Raw genomic sequence first — 14,880 nt, 5'->3', positions numbered from 1 at the left:
CTCTTACCACGTTCCACTCCTTCTCTTACCACGTTCCACTCCTTCTCTTACCACGTTCCACTCCTTCTCTTACCACGTTCCATTCCCTCTCTTACCACGTTCCATTCCTTCTCTTACCACGTTCCACTCCTTCTCTTACCACGTTCAATTCCTTCTCTTACCACGTTCCACTCCTTCTCTTACCACGTTCCACTCCTTCTCTTACCACGTTCCATTCCCTCTCTTACCACGTTCCATTCCTTCTCTTACCACGTTCCACTCCTTCTCCTACCACGTTCCACTCCTTCTCTTACCACGTTCCATTCCTTCTCTTACCACGTTCCACTCCTTGTCTTACCACGTTCCATTCCTTCTCTTACCACGTTCCACTCCTTCTCTTACCACGTTCCACTCCTTCTCTTACCACGTTCCATTCCCTCTCTTACCACGTTCCATTCCTTCTCTTACCACGTTCCACTCCTTCTCCTACCACGTTCCACTCCTTCTCTTACCACGTTCCATTCCTTCTCTTACCACGTTCCACTCCCTCTCTTACCACGTTCCATTCCCTCTCTTACCACGTTCCACTCCTTCTCTTACCACGTTCCACTCCTTCTCTTACCACGTTCCATTCCTTCTCTTACCACGTTCCACTCCCTCTCTTACCACGTTCCATTCCCTCTCTTACCACGTTCCACTCCTTCTCTTACCACGTTCCACTCCTTCTCTTACCACGTTCCACTCCTTCTCTTACCACGTTCCACTCCTTCTCTTACCACGTTCCACTCCTTCTCTTACCACGTTCCACTCCTTTTCTTACCACGTTCCATTCCCTCTCTTACCACGTTCCATTCCCTCTCTTACCACGTTCCACTCCTTCTCTTACCACGTTCCACTCCTTCTCTTACCACGTTCCACTCCTTCTCTTACCACGTTCCACTCCTTCTCTTACCACGTTCCATTCCCTCTCTTACCACGTTCCATTCCTTCTCTTACCACGTTCCACTCCTTCTCTTACCACGTTCCATTCCTTCTCTTACCACGTTCCATTCCTTCTCTTACCACGTTCCATTCCTTCTCTTACCACGTTCCATTCCTTCTCTTACCACGTTCAATTCCTTCTCTTACCACGTTCCACTCCTTCTCTTACCACGTTCCATTCCTTCTCTTACCACGTTCCACTCCTTCTCTTACCACGTTCCACTCCTTCTCTTACCACGTTCCACTCCTTCTCTTACCACGTTCCACTCCTTCTCTTACCACGTTCCATTCCTTCTCTTACCACGTTCCATTCCTTCTCTTACCACGTTCCACTCCTTCTCTTACCACGTTCCATTCCTTCTCTTACCACGTTCCACTCCTTCTCTTACCACGTTCCACTCCTTCTCTTACCACGTTCCACTCCTTCTCTTACCACGTTCCACTCCTTCTCTTACCACGTTCCACTCCTTCTCTTACCACGTTCAATTCCTTCTCTTACCACGTTCCACTCCTTCTCTTACCACGTTCCACTCCTTCTCTTACCACGTTCCACTCCTTCTCTTACCACGTTCCACTCCTTCTCTTACCACGTTCCACTCCTTCTCTTACCACGTTCCACTCCTTCTCTTACCACGTTCCATTCCTTCTCTTACCACGTTCCACTCCTTCTCTTACCACGTTCCATTCCTTCTCTTACCACGTTCCACTCCTTCTCTTACCACGTTCCATTCCTTCTCTTACCACGTTCCACTCCTTCTCTTACCACGTTCCACTCCTTCTCTTACCACGTTCCACTCCTTCTCTTACCACGTTCCACTCCTTCTCTTACCACGTTCCACTCCTTCTCTTACCACGTTCAATTCCTTCTCTTACCACGTTCCACTCCTTCTCTTACCACGTTCCACTCCTTCTCTTACCACGTTCCACTCCTTCTCTTACCACGTTCCACTCCTTCTCTTACCATGTTCCACTCCTTCTCTTACCACGTTCCACTCCTTCTCTTACCACGTTCCACTCCTTCTCTTTCCACATCTCTATCCTTTTGTATACAGTGAGCTCCAAGAGTATTGGGACAGTGACATTTGTTGTTGTTGTTTTGGCTCAGTACTCCATCACTTTGGATTTGAAATGCAGAAATGACTGTGAGGTTAAATTCACTTATATGTGTATTAAAGTAGTCAAAAGTTGAGTATTTAGTTCAGTCTCGATTTATTTTCTTCCCAACAACAAGAAATAAACAGGAAACAGAGATGGACAAAGTAAAGGCAAAGTAACAACAAAGCTACTGTCTGAACAAAACATTGTGTGCCACTGAAACAGTTTTTACAAGCTTTCATAAAGCACAAACTTGTCAGAAATAAAATATGAGTGTATTGATTGGAAAATCATAGGGGTTCAACTCTTTCCTATGCACTTCTCAGTAGTTGGTATTCAGACTTACCTTATGAGGAGGGCTTTACGGGCATGGTTCCTTTGCGCACACCTGAATACATTTGATCAAACCACTGAAAACCCTCCCACTTGCTGATTTTCTCATGTAGTTTTCATTCAATATGGTTTTCAGTACATTTATCTTAAGCCATCCCTTTAAATACGTTGTATCTTCTAGTTTGAATGTTGTCGACAGACTCAATAGAATGAAGAACGGGTTCAGAATATTAGGGATCAATGAAAGAAATCCATCTAAATATATACATATTCCATTTCAGCACCAATTGATAGATAAAAAGACTCTGATCTTGTAGATTGTTTAGGGTTAGGAAAGTATTAGAGTCATAAAAAAACAGATTTGGAGAGCATTTACGCACAAAAGAAAGAAAACTGTGGTTTGATTCATTCTGAATATTTCCATCATTCCAACAGTAACGTTAGAAGATTAGTGTACATAGAATTCTAATAGAACAGTGTACCATAGTAGGCTATAAGTCTATTGCCTGCACTAACCATGGAACTGTGTGATGACACAGACAAGTATTGCGCCATGTGTCAGGTTCAAACTGTTACAGCTTGGTCTGCTCTCCGCTCCATTGTGATTTAACTAGCCTACATGTCTTTAGTTACTATCAACTGTCACTAATGACCCTCAGCAACAACCACATGATTGTGACGACATTTACAGAGGAAGCAAATGGAAGTCAACAAAACAATGGAATTTAATGGAATGATCACGTAGGCTATACCAACTGAAGGGAACTAACAGTAAATTGGCAGTTGAATATGTGTTGTTATTAGACCAACTGACGGCATATACTGATAGTGGCTAATACTTAACATGATAGAAATAGGAAACAGAGAAAGTCGAGGTGGCCTATAATTAATACATCCCTGCAATTTAAAAGGCCGTACATTTTAAAATCTGCATAATGGCACAGCATTTCATAATCTTTACTGTGGGGAAGATATGTTGATATGCTTCAGGTTGGCTGCCATATGACTGGTTTCACATTTGTTTCCAGCGATTATAAGATAAAATGTATCTAAAACAAATGTAATTTATAGTTACAATTAAATTATCCAAATGGATTACTAATTTAACTAGCTCTTATCAATAACTCTTATCAATGTATAAATTACAGTGTATAAATTACTGTTATTTTTATGAGAAAAAATAAGGTCAATGCCTTTGTCCACTTGGAACCGGAAGGTTCACTAGACCTTGTTCATGGTTTCCTCACGCGTGAAGGTGGTGGAATTATGAGTGAATTAAGTCAAGGTCATAATATGGAGTATCTGTAGACACACCTCCTTCATTTCTTTGATCTCCACCCTGAACAAATAGCAGGTGAATAACATGATATTATCATGCATAATTCAAGGTCAGAAAACGTGTAGAGAGAAAAGTGCAGAAATGTTTAGTTACGTTCCATTTACGAGCTCTTAACTCGGGTCGGAATCAGGCCCTTGTGAATAGTACTGTCAGAGCCAGCTTTCCAAAGAGAAAATCCACAAGGTAAATGGTCCTACCAGAACCTCTGGTTGAGTCTTCGGGTCCAATGAAAAAGAAATAAAGATGAATTGACATGTCTCGTTTACTTTTTCCCTTTATGCTTTCATGGCAACTTGATACAGAGTCAGCTCCATAAAGCACAAATCTGTCTGACTCAATGTGTCCCTCATGATTTACAGATCAATGTTGATTAATGCTGCTCATTTGTACCAAATCCCTTCAGCATTAACACATTAGGCTATTGAAAAGGGACATGGCAGTGTGGTCTTGTGTTCCCTCTTAAACAGAAGTGAAACAGTCTGTATCACCAGGTGGCCTTTGTCAGATGGTAAACTATGTGTATGTCCAGTGCACCTCTGAGTCTCAGTGGCCTTGACATCTCAACATACAGTGCATTCGGAAAGTTTTCAGACCCCTTCACTTTTTCTACATTTTGTTATGTTGCAACCTTATTCTAAAATGGGATTAAATCGTTTTTTTCCCTGATCAATTTACATACACCCAATACCACATAATGACAAAGCAAAAACAGGTTTTTCGATTTTTTTTTGCTAAAGAATGATGTCACATCATTTACATCAGTATTCAGACCCTTTACTCAATACTTTGTTGAATCAAATCAAATCAAATGTCACATGCGCCGAATACAACAGGTATTACAGTGAAATGCTTAGTTACAAGCCCTTAACCAACAATGCTTTAAAACGTTTTCATAAAAAAAAAGTGTTAAGTGAAAAATAGATAAGTAAAAAATATCAAATAAAAGTAACAAATAATTCAACAGCATCAGTAAAATAATAATAATGAGGCTATATACAGGGGGTACCGGTACAGAGTCAATGTGCGGTGGCACCTGTTAGTTGAGGTAATTGAGGTAATATGTACATGTAGGTAGAGTGACTCTGCATAGATAATAAACAGAGAGTAGCAGCAGCGTAAAAGAGGGGTCTGGGTAGCCCTTTGATTAGCTGTTCAGGAGTCTTATGGCTTGGTGGTAGAAGCTGTTAAGAAGCCTTTTGGACCTAGACTTGGAGCTCTGGTACCGCTTGCTGTGCGGTAGCAGAGAGAACAGTCTATGACAAGTGTGGCTGGGGTCTTTGGCAATTTTTAGAGCCTTCCTCTGACACTGCCTGGTATAGAGGTCTTCGATGGCAGGAAGCTTGGCTCCAGTGATGTACTGGGCCGTACGCACTACCCTCTGTATATTGAAGCAACATCTCATTACATCACTCAGGAAGTTAAAGCTTGGTCGCAAATGGGTCTTCCAAATGGACAATGACCCCAAGCATACTTCCAAAGTTGTGGCAAAATGGCTTAAGGACAACAAAGTCAAGATATTGGAGTGGCCATCACAAAGCCCTGACCTCAATCCAATAGAACATTTGTGGGCAGAACTGAAAAAGCGTGTGCGAGCAAGGAGGCCTACAAACCTGACTCCGTTACATCAGCTCTGTCAAGAGGAATGGGCCAAAATTCACCAAACTTATTGTGGGAAGCTTTTGGAAGGCTACCCAAAACATTTAACCCAAGTTAAACAATTTAAAGGCACCGATACCAAATACTAATCGAGTGTATGTAAACTTCTGACCCACTGGGAATGTGATGAAAGAAATAAAAGCTGAAATAAATAATTCTCTCTACTATTATTCTGACATTTCACATTCTTAAAATAAAGTGGTGATCCTAACTGACCTAAGACAGGGAATTTTTACTAGGATTAAATGTCAGGAATTGTGAAAAACTGAGTTTAAATGTATTTGGCAAAGGTGTATGTAAACTTCAACTGTATGTATATAAGGTTTCTGTTTTTTATTTTTAATACATTTTCAAAGATTTTGAAAAACTTGCTTTCACTTTGTCATTACGGAGTATTGTGTGGAGATTGCTGAAGATTTTTATTTATTTAATACATTTTAGAATAAGGCTGTAACATAACAGAATGTGGAAACGTCAAGGGGTCTGAATTCTATCCGAATGCACTGTATTTGTAGCTCAGTGGCCTCGGCATACATCTCAACATATATGTAGCTCTGAGTCTCAGTGGCCTCGGCATACATCTCAACATATATGTAGCTCTGAGTCTCAGTGAACTCGGCATACATCTCAACATATATGTAGCTCTGAGTCTTCTTGGGTACGGGAACAATGGTGGACATCTTGAAGCAAGTGAGGACAGCAGATTGGGATAGGGTGAGATTGAATATGTTCGTAAACACTCCAGCCAGCTGGTCTGCACATGCTCTGAGGACGCGGCTAGGGATGCCGCCTTGCGAGGGTTAACATGCTTAAATGTCTTACTCACGTCGGCCACGGAGAACGAGAGCCCACAGTCCTTGGGAGCGGGCCGCGTTGGTGGCATTGTGTTATCCTCAAAGCGGGCGAAGAAGGTGTTTAGCTTCTCTGTGAGCAATCGGTGTCCGTAATGTGGCTGGCTTTCCCTTTATAATCCCTGATTGTCTGTAAACCCTGCCACATATGTCTCGTGTCTGAGCCGTTGAATTGTGACTCCACTTTGTCTCTGTACTAACCTTTTGCCTGTTTGATTGCCCTATGGGGGGCAACATAAATGTATCTCTGAGACAAAAAGAGTATGCAGCATGCTCTCTCATGAGTAATGGTACAGTTGGGCTATGTGTGGTTGTTGATGGATAAAAACATATTTACAGTACATAGTGTCACTATATTCACTTTATTCATTTTCTTGATAGTTTGAAAACCAAATGATTTAGGATGGTCACTAGTGGGCTGAGACTTCAATGTTAAACAGCTTTGTGCAAGAGTAGTTCAGGTACATTTGAAATGCTCCATGGTACATAACCTGATATGCTGACATTTCAATGTTAAACAATGTATTTCTTTAGTATTTCATGCATATTTTAAGTTCTGCATGCTGCATAACGACAGCTAGCCTAGTGGGGCGGCAGGTAGCCTAGTGGGGCGGCAGGTAGCCTAATGGGGAATCAGGTAGCCTAGTGGGGTGGCAGGTAGCCTAATGGGGAATCAGGTAGCCTAGTGGGGCGGCAGGGTAGCCTAATGGGGAATCAGGTAGCCTAGTGGGGTGGCAGGTAGCCTAATGGGGAATCAGGTAGCCTAGTGGGGTGGCAGGTAGCCTAGTGGGGAATCAGGTAGCCTAGTGGGGTGGCAGGTAGCCTAGCGGGGTGGCAGGTAGCCTAGTGGGGAATCAGGTAGCCTAGTGGTGTGGCAGGTAGCCTAGTGGGGTGGCAGGTAGCCTAGTGGGGTGGCAGGTAGCCTAGTGGGGTGGCAGGTAGCCTAGTGGGGTGGCAGGTAGCCTAATGGGGAATCAGGTAGCCTAGTGGGGTGGCAGGTAGCCTAATGGGGAATCAGGTAGCCTAGTGGGGTGGCAGGTAGCCTAGCGGGGTGGCAGGTAGCCTAGTGGGGAATCAGGTAGCCTAGTGGTGTGGCAGGTAGCCTAGCGGGGTGGCAGGTAGCCTAGTGGGGAATCAGGTAGCCTAGTGGGGTGGCAGTTAGCCTAGTGGGGTGGCAGGTAGCCTAATGGGGAATCAGGTAGCCTAGTGGGGTGGCAGGTAGCCTAATGGGGAATCAGGTAGCCTAGTGGGGTGGCAGGTAGCCTAATGGGGAATCAGGTAGCCTAGTGGGGTGGCAGGTAGCCTAGTGGGGTGGCAGGTAGCCTAATGGGGAATCAGGTAGCCTAGTGGGGCGGCAGGTAGCCTAATGGGGAATCAGGTAGCCTAGTGGGGTGGCAGGTAGCCTAGTGGGGTGGCAGGTAGCCTAATGGGGAATCAGGTAGCCTAGCGGGGTGGCAGGTAGCCTAATGGGGAATCAGGTAGCCTAATGGGGAATCAGGTAGCCTAATGGGGAATCAGGTAGCCTAATGGGGAATCAGGTAGCCTAGCGGGGTGGCAGGTAGCCTAATGGGGAATCAGGTAGCCTAATGGGGAATCAGGTAGCCTAATGGGGAATCAGGTAGCCTAGCGGGGTGGCAGGTAGCCTAGTGGGGCGGCAGGTAGCCTAATGTGGAATCAGGTAGCCTAGCGGGGTGGCAGGTAGCCTAATGGGGAATCAGGTAGCCTAATGGGGAATCAGGTAGCCTAATGGGGAATCAGGTAGCCTAGTGGGGTGGCAGGTAGCCTAATGGGGAATCAGGTAGCCTAATGGGGAATCAGGTAGCCTAGCGGGGTGGCAGGTAGCCTAGTGGGGCGGCAGGTAGCCTAGTGGGGTAGCAGGTAGCCTAGTGGGATGGCAGGTAGCCTAGTGGGGCGGCAGGTAGCCTAGTGGGGTGGCAGGTAGCCTAATGGGGAATCAGGTAGCCCAGTGGGGTGGCAGGTAGCCTAGTGGGGCGGCAGGTAGCCTAGTGGGGTGGCAGGTAGCCTAGTGGGGCGGCAGGTAGCCTAGTGGGGTGGCAGGTAGCCTAATGGGGAATCAGGTAGCCTAGTGGGGTGGCAAGTAGCCTAATGGGGCGGCAGGTAGCCTAGTGGGGCGGCAGGTAGCCTAGTGGGGCGGCAGGTAGCCTAGTGGGGTGGCAGGTAGCCTAATGGGGAATCAGGTAGCCTAGTGGGGTGGCAGGTAGCCTAATGGGGAATCAGGTAGCCTAGTGGGGAATCAGGTAGCCTAGCGGGGTGGCAGGTAGCCTAATGGGGAATCAGGTAGCCTAGTGGGGTGGCAGGTAGCCTAGTGGGGTGGCAGGTAGCCTAGTGGGGTGGCAGGTAGCCTAATGGGGAATCAGGTAGCCTAGTGGGGTGGCAGGTAGCCTAATGGGGAATCAGGTAGCCTAGTGGGGTGGCAGGTAGCCTAATGGGGAATCAGGTAGCCTAGTGGGGTGGCAGGTAGCCTAATGGGGAATCAGGTAGCCTAGTGGGGCGACAGGTAGCCTAATGGGGAATCAGGTAGCCTAGTGGGGCGGCAGGTAGCCTAATGGGGAATCAGGTAGCCTAGTGGGGTGGCAGGTAGCCTAGTGGGGTGGCAGGTAGCCTAATGGGGAATCAGGTAGCCTAGCGGGGAGGCAGGTAGCCTAATGGGGAATCAGGTAGCCTAATGGGGAATCAGGTAGCCTAATGGGGAATCAGGTAGCCTAGCGGGGTGGCAGGTAGCCTAATGGGGAATCAGGTAGCCTAATGGGGAATCAGGTAGCCTAATGGGGAATCAGGTAGCCTAGCGGGGTGGCAGGTAGCCTAGTGGGGCGGCAGGTAGCCTAATGGGGAATCAGGTAGCCTAGCGGGGTGGCAGGTAGCCTAATGGGGAATCAGGTAGCCTAATGGGGAATCAGGTAGCCTAATGGGGAATCAGGTAGCCTAGTGGGGTGGCAGGTAGCCTAATGGGGAATCAGGTAGCCTAATGGGGAATCAGGTAGCCTAGCGGGGTGGCAGGTAGCCTAGTGGGGCGGCAGGTAGCCTAGTGGGGTAGCAGGTAGCCTAGTGGGGTGGCAGGTAGCCTAGTGGGGCGGCAGGTAGCCTAGTGGGGTGGCAGGTAGCCTAATGGGGAATCAGGTAGCCCAGTGGGGTGGCAGGTAGCCTAGTGGGGCGGCAGGTAGCCTAGTGGGGTGGCAGGTAGCCTAGTGGGGTGGCAGGTAGCCTAGTGGGGTGGCAGGTAGCCTAATGGGGAATCAGGTAGCCTAGTGGGGTGGCAAGTAGCCTAATGGGGCGGCAGGTAGCCTAGTGGGGCGGCAGGTAGCCTAGTGGGGCGGCAGGTAGCCTAGTGGGGCGGCAGGTAGCCTAGTGGGGTGGCAGGTAGCCTAATGGGGAATCAGGTAGCCTAGTGGGGTGGCAGGTAGCCTAATGGGGAATCAGGTAGCCTAGTGGGGAATCAGGTAGCCTAGCGGGGTGGCAGGTAGCCTAATGGGGAATCAGGTAGCCTAGTGGGGTGGCAGGTAGCCTAGTGGGGTGGCAGGTAGCCTAGTGGGGTGGCAGGTAGCCTAATGGGGAATCAGGTAGCCTAGTGGGGAATCAGGTAGCCTAGTGGGGAATCAGGTAGCCTAGTGGGGTGGCAGGTAGCCTAGTGGGGCGGCAGGTAGCCTAGTGGGGCGGCAGGTAGCCTAGTGGGGTGGCAGGTAGCCTAATGGGGAATCAGGTAGCCTAGTGGGGTGGCAGGTAGCCTAATGGGGAATCAGGTAGCCTAGTGGGGAATCAGGTAGCCTAGCGGGGTGGCAGGTAGCCTAATGGGGAATCAGGTAGCCTAGTGGGGAATCAGGTAGCCTAGCGGGGTGGCAGGTAGCCTAATGGGGAATCAGGTAGCCTAGTGGGGAATCAGGTAGCCTAGTGGGGAATCAGGTAGCCTAGTGGTGTGGCAGGTAGCCTAGTGGGGTGGCAGGTAGCCTAGTGGGGCGGCAGGTAGCCTAGTGGGGTGGCAGGTATCCTAATGGGGAATCAGGTAGCCTAGTGGGGTGGCAGGTAGCCTAATGGGGAATCAGGTAGCCTAGTGGGGCGGCATGGTAGCCTAGTGGTTAGAGCGTTGAACTAGTAACCAAAAGGTTGCAAGATTGAATCCCCGAGCTGACAAGGTAAAAATCTGTTGTTCTGCCCCTGAACAAGGCAGTTAACCCACTGTTCCTAGGCCGTCACAAAATAAGAATTTGTTCTTAACTGACTTGCCTAGTTAAGTAAAAAAATATATATAAATGTATATATAGATTTTAGAATGTAGACAAGGTGACAGGGTTAATGCGTGATTCATTCTCTTTCTATACGACTGATACCAACGACTGTCTATAGTGACAGATAGGCCAACCTATTATGACAGAATGTATGACAGAAAGTTAGCACTCATGGCTGTCGAATGTGAGAACTTGACATTGTGATGACTGATGCTCAAATTACAATTGAAGGCGACATTTCTGCTCAATTAACTCCTTTCACTTCCCCCTCTGTTTTGTTCCTTCTCCGTGTTATTTATGGATGACGCGAGCGAGTGACGTGTGGCTGGCGCCTGCGGGCACTGTTTCACGTCCAGCATCCATTATATTTAACAAAGTGCAGTAAATGTCGGAGCAGAAGTTTGGTGAGTGCGCCCGTGAACTCACCTGTCATAGCGCTCAACATGCACGTCAACATGAATACTCAGCAGGTCAAACCTCACGCACCTTGAAACATCATTCAACAGAGTCGGAGAGGAAACCTGACACCTAATCGATGGTGTCTATTGTAAGTGAACTAACGGTCCTCGTTGGACGGGTAGATGCTCCATCGTTATTGACTGACGTTGAGACTTCTGTTTTTATTGAGAATAGATGTTTTCTCCCACCTGTGGAGACATTATTGGACATACAGTAGATAGACTGTCTGATATAGGAGTGAATGTACTGTAGGAGTAAATGAGGAAAACGTCCAAACAGTTGAAGTTATTCTAGTACGAGCCACCATCTTTTACCGCACTCTGATAGCTGGCATGCTAGGTTAACATGGACCAAGTCTTCTGCTACTCCCCATTACACAGTGAGATAGGGATGGCAGACGGTTTAAAACGGTCCTGAGTGGTGCAACATATTCCTCCTTCCCTAAAGTGTAAGAGACAAGACTACAGCTTAACCACACTGACACATTGCCTGGCTCCTGGCACGAGGACTGCCTGCTGCCTTTGGCAATGAGCGCAGAGTTATATAGTCCAGATATGCTGACAGTTCTGTTTCTTTATTCCTCTCTCTCTCTCCCTCCCTCTCTTATTCTCTCTCCCTCTCTTTCCCTCTCTCCCTCTCTTTCCCTCTCTTCCTCCCTTCCCCTCTCTTGTTTTTTCCCCCAAGCTGTGACGAAGCCGGCACGTGGCAGAGGGGAGAGAGGATGCTGCGTCTCTGGCCCAGTGTGAGAACCTCCCCCTGGGGAAGCCTGCGTTGGACCCAGTGCCCCACGGGCCGCTGATCCCCCTTCTGTGTCTCTGTGATTTATGGCTACTGGGGATCTGGCCACTGCAGACTCCTCTCTCACGTTCACATTCACAAATACACACACACTGCACCACTGGACAGAGCCACACACACTGCACACCCGTGCCCAGTGCTGCTCCATAGAGTGACTCCACCACACACTGAACAAAATAATCTCTCTCAGCCTCCACACTCACTGAGGGACTGAGCCACACTCACTGAGGGACTGAGCCACACACACTGAGGGACTGCGCCACACACACTGAGGGACTGCGCCACACACACTGAGGGACTGCGCCACACTCACTGAGGGACTGAGCCACACACACTGAGGGACTGCGCCACACTCACTGAGGGACTGCGCCACACACACTGAGGGACTGAGCCACACACACTGAGGGACTGAGCCACACACACTGAGGGACTGCGCCACACACACCGAGGGACTGCGCCACACACACCGAGGGACTGCGCCACACTCACTGAGGGACTGAGCCACACACACTGAGGGACTGAGCCACACACACACTGAGGGACTGAGCCACACACACTGAGGGACTGCGCCACACACACTGAGGAACTGAGCCACACACACTGAGGGACTGAGCCACACACACACTGAGGGACTGAGCCACACACACTGAGGGACTGAGCCACACACACTGAGGGACTGAGCCACACACACTGAGGGACTGAGCCACACACACTGAGGGACTGAGCCACACACACTGAGGGACTGAGCCACACACACTGAGGGACTGAGCCACACACACACTGAGGGACTGAGCCACACACACTGAGGGACTGCGCCACACACACTGAGGGACTGCGCCACACACACTGAGGGACTGAGCCACACACACTGCTTTTCTCTGCCCCATACAACCTCCCATTGCACCACTGTGTCCTATACACACCTCTCTGTGTATCCTCCACTCCCCCGGAGTGTGCAGATTAGCATCCCAGTATGAGTCATGGATCGTCAGCCTAAGAGGCACCTGCTTTACTAGCAGAGGTGGATCAATGGAACTGCACTGAGTGATGAGATGATGTTCCTGAATTCGCATGGCTTGAGAAAAATCACCTGATAGCAGCCGTGCAAAGACTGACCACCCCTAACTTCACTGTTTTTAATCACTAGACTGACTCTCCCTGGACTGTCTCTCCCTGGACTGTCTCTCCCTGGACTGACACTCACTGGAGTGACTCTCACTGGACTAACTTTCCCAGAACTGACTAACTGGACTGACTCTCAAAGGACTGAGTATGACTCACTGGCATCCCCCAGGGATAACCGTTATCCCCCTTTGACATTTACATTTTTGACACGGCCATGTCCCTTTCTCTGAACCCGTTCTTTTTCTAAACTCGGAAGCCGTGGACTGGAGGTGAGAGCCAGCGGGCGGTCAGCTCCTCACCATGGTGTTGCCGCCCCCGGACAAACGCCACGTGTGCCTGACCACCATCGTCATCATGACCAGCATGGCCTTCATGGATGCTTACCTGGTGGAGCAGAACCAGGGGCCCAGGAAGATTGGCGTGTGCATCATTGTGCTGGTTGGGGACATCTGCTTCCTCATCGTGCTGCGCTACGTGGCCGTGTGGGTGGGCGCAGAGGTGCGCACGGCCCGCCGCGGCTATGCAATGATTCTCTGGTTCCTCTACATCTTTGTACTGGAGATCAAGCTCTACTTCATCTTCCAGAACTGCAAGGCCGATAGGAAGTCCCTGGAGACGGTGGCCCGGAAAGCCTTGACTCTGCTACTGTCTGTGTGTGTCCCGGGGCTTTACTTGGTTCTAGTGGCTCTGGACAGCATGGAGTATGTGAGGACCTTCAGGAAGAAGGAGGACATGCGGGGGAGGATCTTCTGGGTGGCTCTTGATCTTCTGGATCTTCTTGACATCCAGGCCAACCTGTGGGAGCCTCAGCGGACCGGCCTGCCCATCTGGGCCGAGGGGCTGATGTTCTTCTACTGCTACGTCCTTCTCCTCACCCTGCCCTGCGTCTCCCTCAGCGAGATCTCCACGCAAGGGGAACACGTATCGCTCCAGAAGATGATGCTCTACCCTGTCCTCAGCCTGATCACCATCAACGTGGTCACTATCCTGATCCGCGGGGTCAACATGGTGCTGTTCCAGGACAGTAGAGTCTCCACCATCTTCGTCGGCAAGAACGTGGTGGCGATCGCCACGAAGGCGTCCACCTTCCTGGAGTACCGGCGTCAAGTGAAGGAGTTCCCTCAACCGCAGAACGCCATGGCGTTGGAGCTGCAGCAGAACTCTGTGGGCCACGGACATACACCCCACACGTCGCACTCGCAGCCTCTGGCCAAATCCACCAACCTGCCCCACGAACCCTCGCCAGCGCGACACATGGAAATATGACCCCCAGCACTGGACCCTCTGGACACCAGCGGAGCATCTCCACCGCTGCCGTCAGTGACTAACTACAGTGACTAACTACAGTGACTAACTAAAACAGAACTTCTGGTGTGACTCGTTCTGTCTATCCAGTCTCTGAGAGTTTGGTATTAAGAGAGATGTGGGTTTCATGACAGGATGCTATTCTTCTGCCTATCAAGCCCACTTGAACAACAGAGGATTTAACAACTAGAGGTATATTTTCAGCCTCTGTCTGCCTGTCTGTCTATTGGAGAAGGATAAAGATTCACCTTCTTGATTCTGACAGGAGCGAACTGATGTGGTTTTATTTGTTTTTAAATGAACAATTTTATTCTGCAGCTGAGTAATGTATGTTGTGTAACAGTAAATTTTACAATTTGTTCCTCTCTGAATATCTGTGATTTTCTAAAACTCCTTTCGACTGTCCATTGCGTGGCTTTTTTCTTTGTAGTCCTTAAAAAGGAGGTATACCACTCGCCCTACAGAAGCACTAAGTTGAAGTGGAGAAGGAGAGGATGGAGAGGAGAGGAAGGGAAGGAGAAAGAGAGGATGGAGAGGAGAGGAAGGGAAGGAGAAAGAGAGGATGGAGAGGAGAGGAAGGGAAGGAGAAAGGGTCAATAAGAAGAGTGGCAGTAGAAGAGTGAAATTCAGCCTCTGCTTTAATTCTGCTGAGAAAGGAGCTAACTGGAGTCTGCTGCCTCGGTCAGTGTGACGCTTTACAACCAACTGGTCTGCTGCC

The 14,880-nt window shown here is 48.9% G+C and overlaps 1 protein-coding gene across 1 annotated transcript; it reads left to right on the top strand.

The window, feature by feature from the left end:
• The first annotated feature begins 13,157 nt into the window (after positions 1–13,157).
• Positions 13,158–14,123, top strand: LOC120041873 (transmembrane protein 121-like). Its single transcript, XM_038986740.1, has one exon. The coding sequence runs from the start codon at positions 13,158–13,160 to the stop codon at positions 14,121–14,123; it is 966 nt and encodes a 321-aa protein (XP_038842668.1).
• Positions 14,124–14,880: the final 757 nt, after the last annotated feature.

Source organism: Salvelinus namaycush, unplaced genomic scaffold (genome assembly GCF_016432855.1).
Source record: "Salvelinus namaycush isolate Seneca unplaced genomic scaffold, SaNama_1.0 Scaffold568, whole genome shotgun sequence".
Lineage (NCBI taxonomy): Eukaryota > Metazoa > Chordata > Actinopteri > Salmoniformes > Salmonidae > Salvelinus > Salvelinus namaycush.
Note: the sequence above shows the minus strand (reverse complement) of the source record. Positions and strands in the feature narration are given on the sequence as shown.

Bases quoted from the DNA above. Each gene is read 5' to 3' on its own strand.
- LOC120041873 (XM_038986740.1), top strand. From the start codon at position 13,158: ATGGTGTTGCCGCCCCCGGACAAACGCCACGTGTGCCTGACCACCATC.